The 22,554-nt window shown below is 46.0% G+C and overlaps 1 protein-coding gene across 1 annotated transcript in view; it reads left to right on the forward strand.

Annotated features, from left to right (window-relative positions):
- Positions 1-22,554, forward strand: part of PHLPP2 (PH domain and leucine rich repeat protein phosphatase 2) — a 624,424-nt gene that overhangs the window by 74,854 nt on the left and 527,016 nt on the right. Inside the window, exon 3 of the mRNA XM_069217328.1 lies at positions 8,289-8,422. Coding sequence (XP_069073429.1) covers positions 8,289-8,422 — 134 coding nt within the window. The remainder of the gene's footprint in view (positions 1-8,288; positions 8,423-22,554) is intronic.

A 22,554-nucleotide genomic window follows, 5' to 3' on the forward strand; every position in this document is an offset into this window, starting at 1 on the left:
GTTTTTTACTTACGTTGATGTCTTATTGGAGCTAAAGTGGGAAATCACAACTGTTTTACTTCAGCCCCTTTTATCTTTTTTCCAAACACAGCTTTGCATGAAAGGTCTCATGCCTGACATTAGCTGACTATGCCAAGAGATTTCCACATTTCTTGCAAATCTGTCCATAGGATCTAAAATGATAGACAAATTAAAAAAGGTATTTTCAATAGAACATGTGTGTGTGTGTGTGTGTGTGTATATATATATATATATATATATATATATATTACCTTAAAAAACAGGGGTCACAGGGCGTTATAGTTAGGATCACAATTAGCATACAAAAAACCATAGAAATTCAGCTTTTATAGTTAGAATAATTTCAAGTAGCTATAACTCGTGCCCTAAGGTGACTATTACTCGAGCCCCGCCAAGCACAGTTTTCAGGTCAATAATTTTACTGCAAAAGTTGCAATGATTTCATTGAAATCATAGAAGATGCAATTACTCATTTACTCTGTGGGGCGATTAGCAGTGCATGGTGGGGGTGCGAATTTTAGCTACCTTTGGGCACGAGTTATAGTTACTTGAAATAAGTCTAAGTATAACAACTGGATTTCTGCGGTTTTGTGTATGTAAATTCTGATCCAACTATAATGTCCCTGTAACCTTTGGTTTTTTTAAATGCTAATTCTCAACTATACCGTCCCTGTAACCTTCAGTTTTTTTCTGTGAATTTCTACTATGGTTTCTTTTCAACGCAGCAGGGGTTTGACTGCAGGGCTTGGCCTACGGCCTGGCCCAGCAGCCAAGCTCCTGCCTACATTCAAACCCCGCCACACACCGCCGAAGCCCGTGAGCAGTGGGGGGGGTTCCTCCCAGAACCTCATCTGCAGCCAAGCCCCCGCGTGCATCCAACTGCACGCCACAAGGTAAAAGCAAGGTAAAGGCACTCAAAAAGCGTGGGTAAAAGCAAGGAGAAACCAGTGGACACAAGGGAAAAGCAAGGAGAAGGCACGTAAAAATGGGGGAAAAGCAAGGAGAAGGCAGTGAAAATGAGGGAAAAACAAAGAGAGGGCACACAAACAGATGAAAAAGCAAGGTGAAAGCAATGAGAATGAGGGAAAAGCAAGGAGAAGACTTGAACAGGGAGTAGAAAGCAATCAATCAGTGTATTTTTAGAGCACACTACCACCTGTGAGGGTCTCAATGCGCTGAGTGGGAGTTGAGGGGGGCGCATCTACTGCTCAAATAGCCAGGTTTTGAGCCGCTTCCTGTAAGTCAGCAGGTCTTCGGTCTGTCGTAGGGGCAAGGGAAGGGTGTTCCAGGTCTCGGCGGCGAGATGGGAGAAGGATCTGCCTCCGGTAGTCCCTCTTTGGATGCGGGGGACGGTGACGAGGGCGAGGTCAGCTGAGTGGAGTTGGCGGGACGGGGTGTAGAAGGTGAGTCGTCTGTTGAGGTAGGCTGGACCGGTGTTGAGGAGTGCTTTGTGTGCATGGGTGAGGAGCTTGAAGGTTATCCTTTTGTTGACGGGGAGCCAGTGTAGGTCTCTCAAAAGTGGAGTGAAGTGGCAGTGGTGGTGGGTATCGAGGATCAAGCGTGTGGAGGCGTTTTGTATGCGTTGCAGTCGTTTGAGGAGTTTGGCCGGGGCTCCTGCGTAGAGGGTGTTTCCGTAGTCAAGTTTGCTGCTGACGAGGGCTTGGGTGACTGTTCTTCTTGTATCTGTGGGGATCCATCAGTAGATCTTGCGGAGCATGCGGAAGGTGTTGAAGCAGGATGAGGAGACGGCCCTGACTTGCTTGGTCATGGAGAGTGTTGAGTCAAGGATGATGCCCAGGTTGCTTGCGTGGTTGGTGGGTGTTGGGGCTGCTCCCAGAGCGGTCAGCCACCAGGAGTCTTCCCAGACTAAGGGGTTGGCGCCGAGGATGAGGACTTCCGTCTTATCTGAGTTCAACTTCAGTTTGCTGTTCCTCATCTATTTGGCAACGGCCTTCATTCCTTCGTGGAGGTTGCATTTGACGGTGAGGGGGTCCTTGGTGAGGGAGAGGATTAGTTGGGTGTCGTCGACGTAGGAGATAATGTTGAGGTTGTGTAGCCGGGCGACGCAGGCGAGCAGGGCCATGTAGATGTTGAAAAGTGTAGGGCAGAGGGACGAACCTTGGGGAACGCCGCAGATGATCTTGGAGGCTTCGGAGCGGAAAGTGGGGAGGCGGACACTCTGGGTTCTGCTGGAGAGGAAGGAGGTGGTCCACTCCAGAGCTTTGTCCTGGATCCCTGCGTTGTGGAGGCATGTGCTTAGGATGCGGTGGCAGACGGTGTCGAAGGCGGCCGAGAGGTTCAGGAGGATGAGGGCTGCGGTTTTGCCGTTGTCAAGCAGGGCTCTGATGTCATTGGTGGCGGCGATGAGGGCGGTTTCGGTACAGTGATTGCTGCGGAACCCTGACTGGGATGGGTCGAGGATGTTGTTTTCTTCGAGGTAGTGGGTCAGTTGTCTGTTGATGATCTTCTCGATTACCTTGGCCGGGAATGGGAGCAGGGAGTTGGGACCGAAGTTCTTGAGGTCTCTCGGGACCGCCATGGGTTTCTTGAGTAGGGGTTTGACCTCAGCATGCTTCCAGCTCTCGGGGTAGGTCGCAGTCTCGAAGGAGATGTTAATGACTTTGCGGAGGTGGGGTGCGATGGTGGCGCTTGCTTTGTTAAAGATGTGGGGCGGACATGGTTCTGACGGAGATCCAGAGTGGATGGTGCCCTTGATTGTTTCTTCTTCGTTCAAGTAGTAGTTGAAGGTGGGTGGAGAGTCTGAGGAGTCGGTGATTGGCGGGGTGGCCTGGCTGTTGAAGCTGTCATGGATGGATTTCTGTGATCTTGTGGTGTAAGAAGGCGGCCGAGGAGGCGGTCATCCAGGTCTCCGTCAGGAAGGCAATGTCCGGGGTGGAGGTGTCGAGCAGGTCCTAGAGTTCGACGGCGTGTTTGCATGCGGAGCGGGTATTAAGTAGGATGCATCGTAGGTAGTTGCAGTCAGGCTCGGCAGGGGGTTTGTTGATTTGGAGGCTGGTGAGGCTGCAGTTCCGGCAAGTGAAGGGTCCCTGGGTGTGCTTAGGGGAGGCCAGGAAGCAGGCGTGTGCTCATCCTGTGTTGAGTGCGTGGAGGGTGCTGGCGGTGTAATGGCGTTGCTGGCCGTGGTGGTCTTGGGGACCAGGGGTCCTGGCGCTGGGCGTGGTCTTGACGCAGACGGGTGCAGATGGGCGTGCCTTAGGCGTACCAGCGGTGTGGCTGCCATATAAGGGGAGGTGGGAGGGGGGGGGCAGGAGGGAGGAGGCAGTAAATGGGTGAGCGGGGGCGGGCCACAGGGGTGGGAAAAAAGGAATTTGAAGTGGCGGGAGGGGGCCGGGCCGCAGGGACACAGCGGCGGGGAAAAAGGAATTTTAAGTGAAGGGGGTGGCGGGACCGCAGGGACGCAGCGGCGGGGAGACCAGGGCAGAGAAAAAATTGGGAACCTGGAGCAGCAGCAACACCGGCACCCGGTGCAGGGGAGCAGCCTGCCTGAAGCAGGGTCAAAGCTCGCTCCCCTCACGCGCAGCGGCTGCCATATAAGGGGAGGTGGGAGGGAGGGGCAGTGGGGAGGAGGGAGGGGGCAGCGAATTGGCGAGCGGGGGCAGGGACGCAGTGGCAGGAAAAAAGGAAATTGAAGTGGAGGGAGGGGGGCGGGCTGCAGGGACGCAGCGGCGGGGAGACCAGGGCAGAGAAAAAATAGGGAACCTGGACCAGCGTCAACACCGGCACGCGGTGCAGCGGAGCGACCTTCCCTGAAGCAAGGAGAAGACATGAGCAAGAGCGATGCAGTAGCCCTTGGAGAGCTGGGCCTTTTAGTTTTTTTAAAATTTTTGCCTTGGCTTTGCAGATTCACAGCAATTTCGCAGCAACATTTACAAAAAAACATTTTGGCCCCAGACTGGGTCCCTGTGGGACCCCACCACCAGACCTAGGGCGTCAGGGGTATTCTTATACTGCTTACTTCTCTTTTTTTTGTTTGTTCTTTTTTTTGATTTATGATAGCTTTAGTTGAATTCAGTGGAAGTGAATACAGTATGGCAGTGTAATGCTTGGGTGTTGTGCCAATTTTTAAATGACTGTCATGCTGAGTTATTCATATTCAGTCTACTTATCCACCGCTTGAAGTTGTGAGCAATGCACCCATACTTCTCCCCAATGCAGAGTTTATTACATCACTGATGAAAAAGCACATAGTTGTCAAATTTTTTATTACGTTCGGCAATTTCTAATGCAGCTGATAGCGAAGCATCTTGTAGAAGATAAAACGTAAATGCTACTTCTATATCACCTCGTACATTTGTACTCCATTGACCGATGAGTGTAAAATTTGAGCTGGATGGCCAAGTGTAAGGAAATGCCTCCTTGGCATGGTTACCCCCTGACTTTTTGCCTTTGCTGATGCTAAGTTATTATTTGAAAGTGTGCTGGGACCCTGCTAACCAGGCCCCAGCAACAGTGTTCTTTCCCTAAACTGTACCTTTGTCTCCACCATTGGCACAACCCTGGCACTCAGGTAAGTCCCTTGTAACTGGTACCCTTGGTACCAAGGACCCTGATGCAAGGGAAGGTCTCTAAGGGCTGCAGCATATCTTATGCCACCCTAGGGACCCCTCACTCAGCACATACACACTGCTTCACACCTTGTGTGTGCTGGTGGGGATAGAATGACTAAGTTGACATGGCACTCCCCTCAGAGTGCCATGCCGCCCTCACACTGCCTGTGGCATAGATAAGTCACCCCTCTAGCAGGCCTTACAGCCCTAAGGCAGGGTGCACTATACCACAGGTGAGGGCATATGTGCATGAGCACTATGCCCCTACAGTGTCTAAGCAAAACCTTAGACATTGTAAGTGCAGGGTAGCCATAAGAGTATATGGTCTGAGAGTCTGTCAAACACGAACTCCACAGCACCATAATGGCTACACTGAAAACTAGGACTTTTGGTATCAAACTGCTCAGCACAATAAATGCACACTGATGCCAGTGTGTACTTTATTGTAAAATACACTCATAGGGCATCTTAGAGATGCCCCCTGAAAACATACCCGACTTCCAGTGTGGGCTGACTAGTTTTTGCCAGCCTGCCACACACCAGACATGTTGCTGGCCACATGGGGAGAGTGCCTTTGTCACTCTGTGGCCAGGAACAAAGCCCTGTACTGGGTGGAGGTGCTTCTCACCTCCTCCTGCAAGAACTGTAACACCTGGCGGTGGGCCTCAAAGGCTCACCCCCTTTGTTACAGCGCCACAGGGCATCCCAGCTAGTGGAGATGCCCGCCCCTCCGGCCACTGCCCCCACTTTAGGCGGCAAGGCTGGAGGAGATAATGAGGAAAACAAGGAGTCGCCGCCCCCCAGTCAGGACAGCCCCTAAGGTGTCTTGAGCTGAGGGGACTCTGACTTTTAGAAATCCTCCATCTTGTAGAAGGAGGATTCCCCCAATAGGATTAGGGATGTGCCCCCCTCCCCACAGGGAGGAGGCACAAAGAGGGTGTAGCCACCCTCAAGGACAGTAGCCATTGGCTACTGCCTTCACAGACCTAAACACACCTCTAAATTCAGTATTTAGGGGCTCCCAGAACCGAGGAAGATAGATTCCTGCAACCTAAAGAAGAAGGACTGCTGACCTGAAGCCCTGCAGTGAAGACGGAGACGACAACTGATTTGGCCCCAGCCCCACCGGCCTGTCTCCCTACTTCGAAGAAAACTGCAACAGCGACGCATCCAACAGGGACCAGCGACCTCTGAAGACTCAGAGGACTGCCCTGCATCTAAAGGACCAAGAAGCTACCGAGAACAGCGGCCCTGTTCAAGAAACTGCAACTTTCTGCAACAAAGAAGCAACTTTAAAGACCCCACGTTTCCCGCCGGTAGAGTGAGACTTTCCACTCTGCACCCGACGCCGCCGGCTCAACCTGCGGAAAACTAACACTACAGGGAGGACTCCCCGGCGACTGCGAGACCCTGAGTTGTCAGAGTTGACCCCCCTGAGCCCCCACAGCGACGCGTGCAGAGGAAATCCAGAGGCTCCCCCTGACCGCGACTGCCTGTAACAAGGAGCCCGACGTCTGGAAGGAACCAAACTCCAGTGCAGGAGCAACCCCCCCAGGCGACCCTCTGCTTAGCCCAGGTGGTGGATACCCCGAGGATCCCCCCCTGTGCCTGCCTGCATCGTTTAAGAGACCCCTGGGTCTCCCCATTGATTCCTATCTGAAACCCGATACCTGTTTGCACTCTGCACCCGGCCGCCCCTGTGCCACTGAGGGTGTACTTTCTGTGCCTGCTTGTGTCCCCCCCGGTGCCCTACAAAACCCCCCTGGTCTGTCCTCCGAGGACGCGGGTACTTGCCTGATGGCAGACTGGAACCGGGGCACCCCTATTTCCATTGATGCCTATGTGTGTTGGGCACCACTTTGACCTTTGCACCTCACCGGCCCTGAGCTGCTGGTGTGGTAACTTTGGGGTTGCCTTGAGCCCCCAACGGTGGGCTACCTTGGACCCAACTTTGAACCCTTTAAGTGTTTTACTTACCTGTGAACTTACCAATTACTTACCTCCTCCAGGAACTGTTGATTTTTGCAGTGTCCACTTTTAAAATAGCTTATTGCCATTTTTGTCAAAACTGCACATGCTATTGTGATTATTCAAAGTTCCTAGAATACCTCCGTGAAATACCTTTCAGATGAAGTATTACTTGTAAATCTTGAACCTGTGGTTCTTAAAATAAACTTAGAAAATATATTTTTCTATATAACAACCTATTGGCCTAGAATTAGTCTTTGAGTGTGTGTTCCTCCTTTATTGCCTGTGTGTGTACAACAAATGCTTAGCACTACCCTCTGATAAGCCTACTGCTCGACCACTCTACCACAAAATAGAGCATTAGAATTATATATTTTTGCCTCTATCTTACCTCTAAGGGGAACCCTTGGACTCTGTGCACACTATTTCTTACTTTGAAATAGTATATACAGAGCCAACTTCCTACACCAAGCGTTTGACAAATTTAATGTAAATTTGCCGAATGGCAGCAAGGTTACCAGCCAACTGTACCAAACCTGTTACATATTGTACGATACATGCTTCAAGCTGGTTCGCTGCAAGTACGACTGATTATTCCACAGAAACATCTGCAGGAAAATTAAACAAGCATTTACAATGCATCGGGTCTCGCGTTTGCTCATGTTAGAGCTGATCGCGTTGTAAACTCCTAACCCGACTTTTCACCTATCGGGCAAAAGTGCATTTATGCACATAACCCGAAAAAGTGAAATCAAGTACGTAAAGCGCTCGACTTCTGCCAAGCGAGATCGGGCTCGTAAATTAGAGAAAAAAAGTCCACGAGCCCGATGGAAAACAGCGAGCCTCGCATGTTTTCTGTACTTGGAGGAGGGCTAGCCACCGGAAAAGGCATGACATATGCATGCCTTTGACTAATGAAAGCAAGCAGATTTTATTAGGGAAGCCCACCAACCAATAAAAAACACTGATGTGAAGTTGACAGGGCTCCGAGCCCTTTTATAAATACAAAAGAGTCTCCCTGCGAAACGAATGCGCGAGCGCATGCAACGCAGGCTCGACCCTAAAAAATAAATAAAAAGCCCCAATATGAAGTCAGCACGAATTGAAAATATACACATGCAGCTTAACAGATTGGCAAGATGTTCTCGCTAGTTGGAGGGCAAACGTTATCTTAGCATACACACAGTCATACCATTCATCACGTTTGCGAAGAGCTAACTCACTTTGGGGACACTAAGCTTCAGCTAGATAGATCATTCAGTGTGAATTGGAAATAAATATGGTTACCCAACTTAGTTGAGTGCCCAATAAGAAGATGGGAAAGGATAGCTTCTTCCAGCGCCTCCGACCTCAATTAAATTTTATATTTACTGCCACTAAAGTCACCTAAGACATACAAATATCTCTATGGTAAGGTATGAGCTTGCTTCTCTGAAAAGGTAAGCAAATAAGGATGACCATTGAGCAAGCGAGAAAAGTCTCAGCCCAGGGGTGCACTTGCACCAGCACCGCAAAACGTTGAAGCCAGAGCAACAAAAGGACTTGTAAATGTAAATAAAATTGGAGCTGATGCATGCAGGAGGGAAGTGGGTCCCCCTAAGGGAGCATAAGATAGGTTGGTTAGAGACAATCATGCAGTGTAGTCTATATGCAGCACAAATGTGGATCAGAATGTTCACAGTAGGCAGTCTTCTCATGAAAGATCATGTCTTATGTGGATTGTTTTCTTAGGAGGCTGGATTCTGAGGAGAAACCACTGCAGATTGTGTATGCGTACTTGGCTGAACTTGGCTTTGAGGACCCACTGCGAATCCAGGAAGAAGCAACACATGCTGACATTGGCTGCATGATTCGTTTCTACAGTGGTAGGTATTTCTCATTTTGGTGCCAAGCAGTTATCTTTTAAATGGATGCTTACATTGACACTGATTTTTCTGGTTTTGGCAGCACTTTCAGATAGGCATGCTCTGTGACTACTGCTGTAGAATTGATGGCCATTGATTTAATAAACTAAAGCCAGCAGGAAGTCAACCAAGAATTGAAGGCCATAACATAGATTTTAAAGTGTTGAGATTGAATACATTTTTTAGATATCTTAACAAATAGATCAGTATCATCTGCAAGTTATTTAAGGAGGGCGGAAAACCTATGAACACCTTCATACAGGGTGCAAGATTGTATACAAGAAAACAAGGTGCTCCTCACCGTCTTTGGGCAACATCATAGGAAAGGTTAAGCTTGTGGGGGCATATATGGTCACATTTGGATCCTGGCCTCTTTGGCCCTTCATAGCCTTATTTCACGTTCTGTCCTGCTTGTCACTCAACAGTTTTGTGGTGCAAGTGGGTCTCCATTCTTCCATTCTTTCATTCTCCCTTCTTATACTTTTCCACCCTTCATCGCCAACTGTTGCTTTTTAATGTTTAATCCATTTTCAAACATTAATACAATGACAAGGTGATTCCTTGCCCTTCTTCTACCAACAGATCATTACTTCCCATTTTTGTCAAATGCCTTTAATTGGGCACTACCCACATCCCCACCCCCTTCCGTGTAGCACTTCTCATCTCCTGCCTGGTATCATTTGCTATTTATGTCTGCAGCCCGCTCCCCGTCTCCCTCTTTTTTCTGGTTACTGCACTGATCGGATTCCCATTCCACTTACCCTTGTTAACATGTCCAATTTTCCCCTCCCACCCAGTTACTTTGCCAGACTGCCCATCTTACCTCCTTCTGAGCCACAGTTCCTCTTCTAACATAGTTACTCCTTCTCCTGCTCTTTCTGATGGTCTGTGTCTCTGTGCACTCTGTCTGACTACAGTAGCCTCAGTGTTTACATATGAGGCAACTGGAAGCAGTTACATACACTAGCGCAAAATTTGGGCCATCGTAAAATGTTTTACCACCGAACTGGACATAATGGTAATCATTGGGGTAAAAAAGTCAAACCAAAGCAGCAAGCGATTTTTGTGGCAGCAATTTCTAGACCACTGTGTTAAAAGCTGCACGGGTGTGTAAAAGGAAGACAGGATAAACCTGGAGCACCAGAGAATGCCACTTAGACAGATGTCTTTTTTGTGCAGTGATCGAGCTGAAAGTCTGATTTTCCCTGATCTAGCTGTCTCTTTCTCAGCGTCACACCAGAGCCAGGTGTTTTATTGCTTGGTTATGTCATGTTATTGTCGTCATGGTATGTTCCCAAACAGTTGTAACTCTTGGTTACATTTTTACAGTTAGAGTGCTCTTTGCAACTGTTTCACCTTGTGAATAACAGGAGAAGTTTATATGTACAAAACCCCAGGACCAAGAACAATGTATGCCGATCACATAATTTGAATGTGGCTGAGGTCATATGCAATTGAAGTTTAGTTATAATTTTTGTCACTGGGCTTGGCTACAAGCGGGGATTTTCATAGTGTTTCCCAACTCCTAGAGTCAAAGTGGTACAACAAAACATTTTATGAGGGGAAGGATTATAGTGTGCTTGGGCTCCCAGTTGCGAGAAAAGCAACCGTGAGAAGAAACTGTATGATCATTGCATGGATATTGGAGGTGAGGTGGAGAGGGGGCAAAACGTGAATAATCTGGCTTGTATGAGACAGTGAATAGAGTGGTGGATTTAGGGCCATGTTGGTTATGAGGGATGGTAAATGATTTCCTAATTTTTTTATTTGGTTTGGAAAATGTAACAGGAGATTTTGTCTAATAGATCTTCAGCAAAGTTTCTCCTTGGTTTGTTAGAGCTTTCTTTAATTTTGACTGCTTAAAAGGTATGTTCTTTGGAATGAGTGTATTAGAGGTATGCCGTGGAAATGGATAATTAGTCTTCCTCATCAAAACTGAACCACGTTTTATACCATTTAGATTCTACCACTGTGATTCTACCATTAAGAGTTTGGTGTTATGAGTAAGTCTGTATCAGTGTAGGAAATTGATAGGTGGTGTGATGCCAAAACTTTCCTCATGTATGATTAACTGAGTGCAATGAGCAGATTGTGCTTTTTAGCAGGGTTTGGAGAGGATTCGCCCCTTGTCTCTCAGTTTTGAAAATGACCAAATGATTATTTTGTATCACAATTTTCATGTAATTTGATCTACAATCCTGATCCAGTTATTCTAAAGGGATAGTAATGAAATGATACAATTATTTCATGGCCTGCAAAGCAGACACCATACCCTCCTCCCCACCATTAACCCCTCTCCCACCGTCCCCTTCCATGTGGGGATACTGGAGGTTACCTTTGACAAAAACTGTTTGGTGAAACTATGATAAAACTGTGAATTTTTAAACACCATTTTTCTTAACATTCGATGAGGATCTATATATATATGTTCCAGGCAAGTAATAGAAAATATGGTTTCAAATAGTAGGTCATCCACACTGAGTTATTGTTTTTTCTATTTGTATCAGAGTGTTTGTTAAATACCATTGACTAAAGGTTTTTTCCTGTGGTGGGAGGTTCCTGCTTAGTAACAACTCCACTTTTGATAGAGTGGGTCACAGGCTCTCTGCTACTAGAGATAGTGGTAACCATAGACAATCAGTGCATTTGGTGAATTCCTCTTTTGAGATGGATGATTATTCCTTAAAATCTTTTAGCAATTCAAACTCTAATTCCTATTGACACCCTACTTTACAGATCTACAGAGGAATTGAAACTGCAGTTGTTATTATCAAGGAATATTTAGATAAAAAGGGTATTTTCCATTCCATCGGCTGTCGGTATGAAGTCAGGAGGTATGAGTGACCCAAGATCTGTTGGTTCCACGTGGTCTATTATTCATGTGTTAGTAATTGTTCAGCTCTAATAAAAAGCAATCAGTAGTACCACAAGCAATGCACAGGAAATTCGAAATTCATGGAGGAAAATAACATTTCTTTGTATAACTAGCTTAAGAGTGTATCATGAAATTAGTAAAGGTTAGGGTGAGGGATTGTCAGACTAAGCAGGAACAAAGCTACAAGTTAGATGTTAGGCATTTTCCTTTCATTTAATCAAGTCAGTTGAGGAGATACAACCTAGAGGTCTGGTATATGGACTGATTTGAATATTTATACCACTGAAAAGTGATCTACGGAGGAAAATGTGTTTCTGCAACATATACAAGTAGGAGTACATAGGAATGTGGCTCATAGTGTAATCTTGGCAAAACTTTGTTTTCTTTAGTTGTCTAAGAGCTAAGACAGCAAGGAAAAAATAGAGGAAGAAGAGAATTTTAACGCATATTTTCCACATAGTATACAAAAAGCATGTAAGGGTCAGCTGGCTCGTGATCAATATTTGCATACTATTCAGAAGATAAAATACTTTTTTTTTTTTTTTTTTTTAGGATTTATTTTTTATTAAACTTTCAGTACATCCATAACATTATACCATCAACAACCTTGCACATGTAGACCAGTCCCACTTGCCCCCTTCCAGACAATCCATCACAGAAGAAGTCCCCAAGAACAAACTCAGGAGTTACAGAACAAATACATCAGAGATAAATATATTGTGTTCCATTTGTTGCTTTAAGTAATCTCCCTTATAACTTAACTTAAGCAATGTTTAGACCTGAGTCCCCATGATGATATCATGCCTGGGTTCTTTAACTTCCGCTAATCGTGTCAGGGTCTCCTGCCACGTTTGTATATCTTACTCGAGGTGATCGTCCCCTAAAACCCGTTCTAGCTGTATTTCTTCTGCCACAGCCCATTCCCTGACATCTTTAAGCCATCCCTTTACACTGGCACTCTGTATGTTCATCCAAGCAATCGCCACCCAGCGTTTGGCCAACAATAGCTAAAGCTGCATGAAGTTCCATTCCATTTTCTTACCTTCCTTTTTGTTTTTAATGTCCCCCAAGAGACACATGACTGGGGTCAGTTCCAACTCTACCGCCCCCCACTACACATCTTAAATTTTGGACTACAAAGTCCCAGAAAGTTTATACAATGGAACAATTCCAGGCCAAATGTAGGAAGGTTGCCAGTTAAGTGCGACACCTTGGGCAACTATCATTCTTAGTAGGGTCAGTTCTATGTAGAAAGACTGGCGTAATGTTGGACCTAGCCCTTTTTGCAGGTTCAGCCCCAAACTTTTTGTCTCCTTCCTCCTATTTTTTCTGACTTGTTTTTCTTAGGACTCTGGGCACTTTACTACTGCTAACCAGTGCTAAAGTGCATATGCTCTCTGTGTAAATTGTATTGGTGATGGTTTATCCCTGATTGGCATATTTGATTTACTAGTAAGTCCCTAGTAGAGTACACTGGAGGTGCCCAGTGCATGTAAATCAAATGCTACGGCAGTGTCTGTGTGTGCAGTTTTAAACTGCAAATTTGACCTGGCAAATGTACCCACTTGCCAGGCCCAAACCTTACCTTTTTATACATATAAGGCACCCCTAAGGTAGGCTCTAGGTAGCCCCTCGGGCAGGGTGCAGTGTATGTTAAAGGTGGGACATGTACTGATGTGTTTTACATGTCCTAACAGTAAAATACTGCCAAATTCGGTTTTCACTGTTCCAAGGCCTATCTCTCTCATAGGTTGACATGGGGGCTGCCTTTAAATATCATATAAGTGCAGTTTCCCTTTGCGAGCAGGTACAGATGTGGAGTTTGGAGGTCTCTGAACTCACAATTTAAAAATACATCTTTTGGTAATGTTGATTTTTAAATTGTCAGTTAGAAAAAGCCACTTTTAGAAAGTGGGCATTTTCTTACTTAATCCATTCTGTGACTCTGCCTGCTGTGAAGCTGGTAGAACAAGGACTGAAATCCACAAACAGGAAGCCATGTGGGGAAATTTTTTATGCACCACCTGCAACACAGCTGTAAAAACTATGTGCCACCCGCCTTGCGGCTGAAATCGACACACCATCTGCATCGTGGCTGGGAAATCGACGCATCACCTGCATCACAGCTGGAGAAATGACGCAACACCTGCCTGCGGCTGCTGAAAATGACACAAGCCAGCGCAGCGCGGTTTTCCATCACCGTGCAGACAGATTTTTCATGCATCATCGCTGGGCGTCAAAATCAATGTGAATCTGTGTGGATCCGAGGTACCTCGTCACGAAATCGATGCATCGCTATCTTCCGAGAGACAAAAACAATGCATCGCCTAACCAACCAGAGAAGAAACAAGGCACGGCCTAACTTGCGGTTTCGAAATAGACGCATCACTGACTTTTCCGGTGCATGCTTGTTTGTGCGGCCTTCTTTTTGATACAAACCAGGTACTTTGTGTAACAACAACATTTCCTTTATTTTCTACGGAGTAAGACTCTTTTTACTTTAAAAATTCATAACTTGACTTATGCGTGTTGGATGTTTATCGTTTTGGTCCTGTTTGATTTAGATAAATTACTATTTTTCTAAACTGGTGTGGTGTCTATTTGGTAGTGTTTTCACTGTGTTACTGTGTGTGTTGGTACAAATACTTTACACATTGCCTCTGAGATAAGCCTAACTGCTTGTGCCAGGCTACCAAGGGGGAGAGCAGGGGTTATCCTAGGTGTGTATATCTCTTACCCTGACTAGAAGTGAGGGTCCCTGCTTCGACAGAGTGCACACTGACAGACCAACCAGAGACCCCATTTCTAACAAGCAACATATGTGCGGTGTATATAATTAAAATGTATTGGCATAAATCTAGCATTGCAGGTCCCCCGTCTAAGCAGGGCACATATCGCCTTCCACCTTGTCGCCTCTAGTGGCATGTTCAGTTCGGTTTCCCAATCCGATCGGGTCCATAAGTTGACGGGGGTGGATGTCTGCGAGCATGGCCCTATAGATGTGGGATATTATTCCACATTCCAGGAGTTCCCTGAACATACCAGGTATGTGGGCCATACTTCTCTTACTATATTAACTATACTTGTATATATATTAAAAACTGTCCCTGATTCAGCCCAGAGGCCTCCTGCGCAGCCTCAAACGTTACAAAGGTCTCATTGAGATAGAGGTCTGCGAGTGTCAGGCATCCTCCCTCTTGCCAAGGTCTAACATCTACCGTAGTGTTCAGGTGTTGAGACGCTGGAAGGTCCCAGAACTCAAATTCCTGAGCAAATGGGGCCTGCTGTAATACCACCCTCACCGCTCGCATCCAAAGTGTTGCTGTATGTTTTATTATATATGAGAGCATGAGGTCCCCCCTACACCCTGCTTGAAGTAACTGTGATAGCGTTTTGTGGCAAGAATCGTCCCTAAGAAGGGTTTTCTCCCAGTTGTCTCCCTCTGCTAACTACAGTGCCATATATTGCAACTGGGAGGCTAGATAATAATACTCTAAGTTGGACAATGCCAATCCTCCTTCTACCAGTGGCAGTTGGGGGGGTCTCACGGGTCACCCTACTGCGGCTCCCTGACCATACCAGGGTTGTTAGTAGGGAATGGAAACGCTTGAAAAATGACCTGGAAAGTGTATCCAGAGAATACTGCAGAGTATATAGGCATCTAAGCAAAATTACCATGTTTGCTACTGCAACACGCCCCATTGTCGACACTGGGAGGGTATTCCAAAATGCACTGACCTTTCTAGGCCTTACAATACTCACTCTATGTTGTGTTGGTTCTGCTGTCTGACGGTGTGGGCCACCAGTAATCCGAGATATCTGAAGTGATCAGTTACTCATGGTAAGCACAGATCCGGTAAGGCTTCAGGTGGGAGTCTCGCTACTGTTTCCAGTGGGAATATCAGCGATTAATTCACAATAATATGTAGGCCAGATAGGCACCCAAATGTTTCCAGCTTTCTCATTAAAATAGGGAGGGAAGATCTTGGCTCTGTCAGGGAAAAGAGTGTACCATCCGCATACAGAGTTATCAGGTGGCGTATCCCTTCACTGGAATGCTCCACCCCTCCATATCATGCCTAAGTCCCTGTGCTAATGGCGCCAGAGCCATTGCGAAGAGCAATGGTGATAATGGACATCCCTGTCGTGTACTTCTCTTTATCTGTAACATTTCGGAGCACTGTTCACCCATTCTGACCATGGCTGAAGGTTCAGTGTAGAAAATTCTGACCCACCTCTGGAATTGTGGCCCAAACCCCATGACTGTCAGGACCGCTAAGAGGTAATTCCAATTGACGTTGTCAAATGCCTTAGCAATATCTACCGAGCCCAGTGCCAATTCGTTCTCCCTGTCCTTGACCTCGTGGAGCACATGCAACAGTCTGCGGATATTCATGGTTATGTTCCATCCTGGTATAAACCCAAATCGGTCAGGGTGTATCAGCCGGGTCATCTCCGGGCCAAGCCGTGTTGCAAGGTTCTTACACAGGATCTTCATGTCAAGGTTAATCATAGTAATAGGTTGATGGGACGCTAGATCGGAGGAAGCTGCACCCGTCTTGGGGATCATAGCAATGATCCCCTCCTGCATTGAGCCTGGGAGTATATTGGAAGTTAATGCCTCATTGTATACCTCTCAAAGACTAGGGGTGAACTCAACCCCAAATGCCTGAAAAACCTTGGCTGTAAAGCCATCATTGCCAGGGCTTTTACCCAATGGGAGAGATTTAATAGCCACTCTAACCTCCTCAAAAGTAAAGTCAGAATCCAGCCTCCACACTGCCATTGCACCCAGCTGAGGCAGTCACACTCCAGTTAAATACTCTGCCAAACTGCCCCGATCTGGGTCTCCCGGGTTGGCATAGACCCTCTCAAGATGGTCCCAGAACAACGCCCTATATCACTCTGTGCTTTCACCTCCCCTCACTGGGGTGGGGTTTGTGAGGTGAAGCACTAAGGTGTGTGACTGCTCCCGTCAAATGAGCCACGTCAGGAACCTCCCCGATCTATTGCCCTCACGATGTAGGAGTTGTCTATATGATTTCAAAGTATACAGTTCTAGTCTATCTCTGGTGTCAGTCAATGGTCTAATAAGCTTGGTTTCCTTTACCTGACTGCGTCCCTCACTCATTGGGTGTTTCTGCTATGCCGCTGAGGTATCCTTCTTGAGGCTCAGTTCCTGTAACGTTCTCTGGACTCCATATGTAAGTCCCACATAGCTTCCCTGGAGCCCAGTTTTGCATTCCTCCCACTCTGTTGCCCGCCTTTGTGTAGTCATCCAGTTGTGTTCCATGTAGTCAGTTATTGATTGTGCAATTGTTTCCCTGCCCCCTTGATCATGGAGAATCTCTGATGGGAAATCTGCAGTTATATAGGGTTCTGTAGTTACCACCCCACCGAAATACACATGTCAATGGGGCACGGTCTGATAAATATTGTGTGAGATGGGATACTTCCTGTATCTTGGATGCTGTATGTTGCACAAGCAATATGCAATCGAGTCTGCTGAATCTGCCATATGTAGTCGAATAACAGGTGTATTCCTGAAGGCCCGTATGTTTGTCCCTCCATACATCCCCAAACCTAAGCTGTGTAATTGTGGCCCTAAGGCTTGTAGTTATTCATGGCTTGGTACCTTGTCTGGAGGGGTGTCTATCCAGGTCACCATCTATAATGCAATTAAAGTCCCCCATCCAAAACGTGTCAGTCCCCCTTGTGGTGGACAGTTCACTGGCTAACGTGGGGGAATATGATTTATCATTTGTGTTCTGGGCATAGGAGTTTAGTATTTCCAATTCCTGACCATCCACTGTACCCCTGATCAGAATGTATCTACCCACAGTATCTGTCTCAATAAATTGCATGGCAAAGGGCACCCGGGGCTATCCAGATCAACACCCCCATGGCAAATGAGGAAAAAGAAGCTTAGTAGTTTTGTCCCCTCCATTTTTTAGCCAGCTTCTGCGCTTCAGTATCCATCAGGTGGGTTTCCTGAAGCCAAGCTATGCTTACCCCCTGGCGCTTAAGCAATGACATCACCCTATATTGTTTTGTAGCATTACCAAGTCCTCTCACATTCCAAGTGAGAAGTTTATAAATATTGCGGACTACCATTGTCTTACATATACCGAGTTTCCCCTCTATGGGGTTGTCCCCGGGCTGGCACGGCCATATTGTGCATAACAAACCAATGTAATAAGCACAGAAAACATAACCCTCAACTTCCCCAATCCTCCCCGCCCCCCGCTACACACAGAGATCCGTAGCAAAAACATAAATCTATCGGAGCCCACCCACTGTCGTGTCAGGACATTCACAACCCCCCTTCCGGACCAACTGGGACCTGTTACCTTAAACTTGCTGCTTCCCCCGCTTATAACCTCTATTACTTTATGTATTTACAGTATAAAGCTGCGTGGGTGCATGTTAAACATTATAAAAAGGAAACCACCATCATTATGCTAATTCAAACCAGCTCTGCGTTTCGATGTCATGTGTCACAGGATGTCTACGCAGGGTCATTCCACTGAGCCATTGTGGCGGCAAAATGTTCACCCCCAAGTAGGTGGTACCCCAGAGGTCCGATCAGATGAAACTACTTCCACACTCTGCCATAATGTTCCTCAACCATTGTGGATCCCATTCTCAAGTAGCGCTGTATCGGAGACCATCTCTGAGGCGGGGCGCAGAGTGTACGACATGATGTCCCCCGAAGGCGCCCGCCCCGGGTACCTGTCAGCTGCAGGCACCATCAAGTGCATAGCACCATCCTCCCCTATGCAAATTCTGTCAGAAATCAAAGCGTTTCGATCCGGACTCTCTCTGCCGACTTCTGCAGTTACTCGAGCTGGTCAAGTATCCTTTCCTCTCCTCCAGCGTTGGTCCTCCCTGTCCCGTCCCTCAGCCTCCGGGACTCCGATCTCAAGCCAGTCCCAAATGTCCTGCAGCCTATCAAATAAATGTGCTTTGCCATTGTGGATGACTTTCAATTAGGCAGGGTACAATAACATATATATATATATATATTGTCTAGCAGCAATTTAAATAGCCCTCCCACAGGTGCAGTGTTGGTCTCACCTGGACTGTTTTCGTTCGCCAGTCAGTTACAGTCTAGTTGTTACCTAGCAAGCTGGTTGGTGTCCCTCAGTCGCTCCTCACAAGCCGCCAATCCACTGAGGCAAATGGGGAGGCCCGGAAAACACTGCCCCTCATCCACTGTCTCCTCCATCTGAGACTCCCACTAGCAGTCTCCAGGCAGGCGGCAGGGTGACCCCCTGCACTCTCAGTCCACTGGACGCAGCCCCTTCTCTTCCGCAGGGGGTCCTGTGACAGCGAGGGCCCGGGGGGGGGGGGGGCTCCACACTCCAGGAAGTCCCCCTGGCTCAAACACCCAGCAGGCCCATCACTAATCTGGTAGAATGTCTGGGCTCATCTGCAGCAAGGACGAATTGCCCCCCCCCCCTCGTCAGCACCAGGCTGACAAGGCCGCTCCCATGAATGCGCCGCCAGGCTCTCCCTCGTAGGCCCCCACCGATCTCTCCCGGGCCAGAAGCCAGACACAGGCTCTGCTACTCTTGTCTCCGTCCCCCACTCTCCAGGCGTCCCCCGTCGGAGTCACGATCCTCTGCCCGGTCCTCTATGCCAGGACCCACCTCTCAGGCAGTTCACTGCTGGCGGGCCTCGGAAGCCATATCCGCTGGGGTCGGTATGCAGGTTCCGTTCAGCCGCTCGGCCCCACGCACCGAGGGTCTGTCCAGAGGGTCGAACTTGCCACTCGCAGGATCACAGAAGGGGCGCTAGCCCCAAGTTCCTCTTCCTCGCTTCCAAGTCCTCCGAGAGGTGGAGCCAAGTCATGCAGCACATCAAGGCCGCTGTAGACTGTCCGCATTTCTGGGACTGCAAGATTCTCTGGTGTTTACACCTCCTGTACCCTTAAATAGGTGCGCCATGAAGGGAGGATTCTGCAGGATTAAGGAAGTAAAAACTCTGTACTGGGGGAGAACTCGTGGTCTCACATCTTGTTGGCCATTTTGTCAGGCCACCCAGCCAGAAGATAAAATACTTAGCTTAATTTAGATATTACGATGCCCACCATTTCTCTTCGCTCTATTCTGGAAAACATAAGGATGGGGCACTCAATAAAGTAAACTTAAATTTTGAATGCATTGGGCGTTGGTGCTGGACACCTGGATGCTATTCAATCCAAATTGATTGATGTTCTCTATGAATCCCTTAAAGCGAGTGATTGGGCACATCAGCTGTATGCTGATAAGTCTTGAAAAATTGGTGGAGGGCATTGATTTAATTTACTGCAAATCAAATATACCTCTTTTGAATCTCCAGCTATGAGATCAGTTAGCAAAGCAACAGTGTGTAGAAAATGCTGTGATGTTTGATCCTAGAAATATGCTGGTTCCTACTATTCCTGTCTGGGAGATTTAGAATCCAATAAACATGCATCGTAGAACTTTTTTAACTTATGGTTTATTGTCTGATGGGTTCTCGGATTGGTCTGAAATGTTCTTTTTCTGTAGGAAATTTTAGATTCAGCTTCTAATGGTAACCCTTTCACCGTTCAGATGTTAAACTATATTAGCTGGTATGTGTTGGTGGTTAATACATCGCTAGAGAACCCCCCATTTTTAGCCTTGTTGCATCACAAAAAATCCATATTCCATTAAACCTAACGGATGCAACACCTGTCTTTTGTCATACTTTGCTTTTATGATATTGAAAGCAAATAGGAGGTGTTGAGGCCTTTGTTCACGACAGGGGTGGTGATCATTGGTTTTAGGAAACTCTTATCTAATTCCAGTATTAGCTCTAAAATAAGTTGTTTCGCAGAGTTGAGAGGGATTTATTTTGGATAAAAATGGATAACCATAAGGGCTCTTACATGTTATTCAAATATTACACTTGCACTTAAATACATGGTTAACAGTAAGGTAAGATAAGGACACATCCTCACATCTGTTAATAATAGAAAATAGTTTACACCAGGGTTGTGTACTAGCCCCAGCTTTGTCTAGCACTTCACTGAATTACTTTCATGCAGGCCTCAATCAGAACAGTGTTCTTCTCCCAGAAAAACAATTAGTGTTCTAGGCTCCATCCCCCTTGTGTATGCTGATGATGCAGCTTTAATTAACTTGACAACTACGGTCCTACTGGAACAACTAAGGTTATTCCATGTGACCTGAAAGAGAAATCACATTTTAGTGAAACAAAAAATGATATGATTCAAAACGAAAATGTCAAAGTAATATATATATAATTTTTTTTAATTTGGTTTGTATTTATGTATCCTTAGATGCAGAGTCCACGGAACGACGCATACTAATATACTAATTTTTTTTAAAAACATTAGAAAGCCTGTAGCAGACATTAACAAAATCTGGTTGGTAAAATTAAGCAGTAGCATTACTAAATGTAGAAATTTATCGTAGGACGGGTGTGAAAAATTATTTTCTTAAAAAATTCGAGTAATCATGTTTGTATGGCCAGGACGAGGCAGAAGCACCTAAAGTGATAACTTGTTCAGGTTTTTTGACTGTAAAGACCTTGAGAAAATTTGCTCTTTAGACCTTCTTTACATTGGTAAGGTTGTTCCTAACATTACATTTGGTGCTTACGTGTAAGGAGGTAGCATTTTCCTGATTATAAAGCATCGATAAAAGAAATGTGCGTTGTCCCTTCCCCAGCAACCATCGTGAATACCAATAACGCAGGGCTAAATCTTCTACCCAATATCCTATTATGCTATTAAGAGTTTCATTTTTTTGTCCGGTCACTCCTTTTAAAGAGTAACATAACCCTGGCAGGAAGTGTTGTGGAGGAGCAAGCTGGTTTGCAGGAAGGCATATGCTGTTATACCTGTGGCCAAATGAAACTGACCTTGAAGACCACCACAGTTATTTCTGTCAGCTATATATTGCACATTGCTTAAAAGGCAAATTTCCACAGTTCAGAAAGAATTTGCTATGATCGAGATTTTGGGCTACTCAGAAGTGTAAAATCACAGTTGCATTACTTAAATGTGAAATAGCATGAAGGGTCCCAATGGTACGTTTGCCCTTTAACTGACATACCCTAAAAACGTGCACCTGAAGTTACAGCTGAGGTTGCTACCAGCCACTCCAGTAGAGGGATTTAAACAAAATACTGCACGATAAAAGGGTGTGTTTATGTAGTCAAATGTAGGTTACACTTTAAATACATTACATTCTGTAGACTGATGTTCCAATGTGTAAGGAAAAATACTTAAAAGGATTATACTTAATGAATCATTTTAGTGACTGTGACAAACGTTCTTTCTTACTGTCTGGTGTTTACCTGGGCTAGTATTATAAATAAGTTGTATTTTTAATAAATACTATGTTTTGGATAGTGATGTAATTGTCTTGTAAAGCTATGGCAGTTATGTAATATGTTTTTATTTTTTGGAAATACAATTTTATTGATTTTCTTTACACGACCAGTGTAATCATAACTCCAAAATCTGATGTGCAATTGTCACTGCTCTACACTATTTTCAGCATATATTGTGTACCATGAACATTGTCTGTTATTGTGAGTTTACATTAAAGAAAGACCTTATCTGAACCAGACCTGGCATTGTAACTTAAAAGCCAGATTATAACGTCCCTTACCCTCTATTCCCCACTCCCTCTCTCTCTACCCTGACCAGTTGATCTTTGTCTAACTTTAAGACATTTTTGGCCGTTTTTGGTGTCAGAATATTTGTAGCTCAGATTCCGAAGCACTCTATCCTCCACCACCACCTTCACACTCAGATTTGCTTCCATCCCAAATCAAACATCCTCAGGGCTTTTCGTCACGAGCATGTGCCAGACATTGTTGGGAACATCCTGTGCAGTTTATCTGGTGTTAAATACCAGCCATTCATCAGTTTAGCAAACGTCTCAGTTGTGTACTGACAAACTGCGTTATTTCCACTCATTTTGGGGTAACTCCCTACCTGTCTACCTTCCCCACCCGTTTTCACAGGGTCACTTGACTGCCTTCAAGGGTGGCGTTAACATTTGATATGATCCAACCCCATGTACCTTGGTAAGATTTGAGAATTTTTTCTGCTTTCGTCAAAGGTCTTGTGGTTGCCTCTTAAATAACTGTTTGTAATACTTAGCGTCTTAAATTATTGGTATCTGAAACGTTTTCCTTTGCCCAAGTTAAATTATTGTTTGCAGTCTAGTAATGA

Source organism: Pleurodeles waltl, chromosome 12 (assembly GCF_031143425.1).
Source record: "Pleurodeles waltl isolate 20211129_DDA chromosome 12, aPleWal1.hap1.20221129, whole genome shotgun sequence".
NCBI classification, from domain to species: domain Eukaryota; kingdom Metazoa; phylum Chordata; class Amphibia; order Caudata; family Salamandridae; genus Pleurodeles; species Pleurodeles waltl.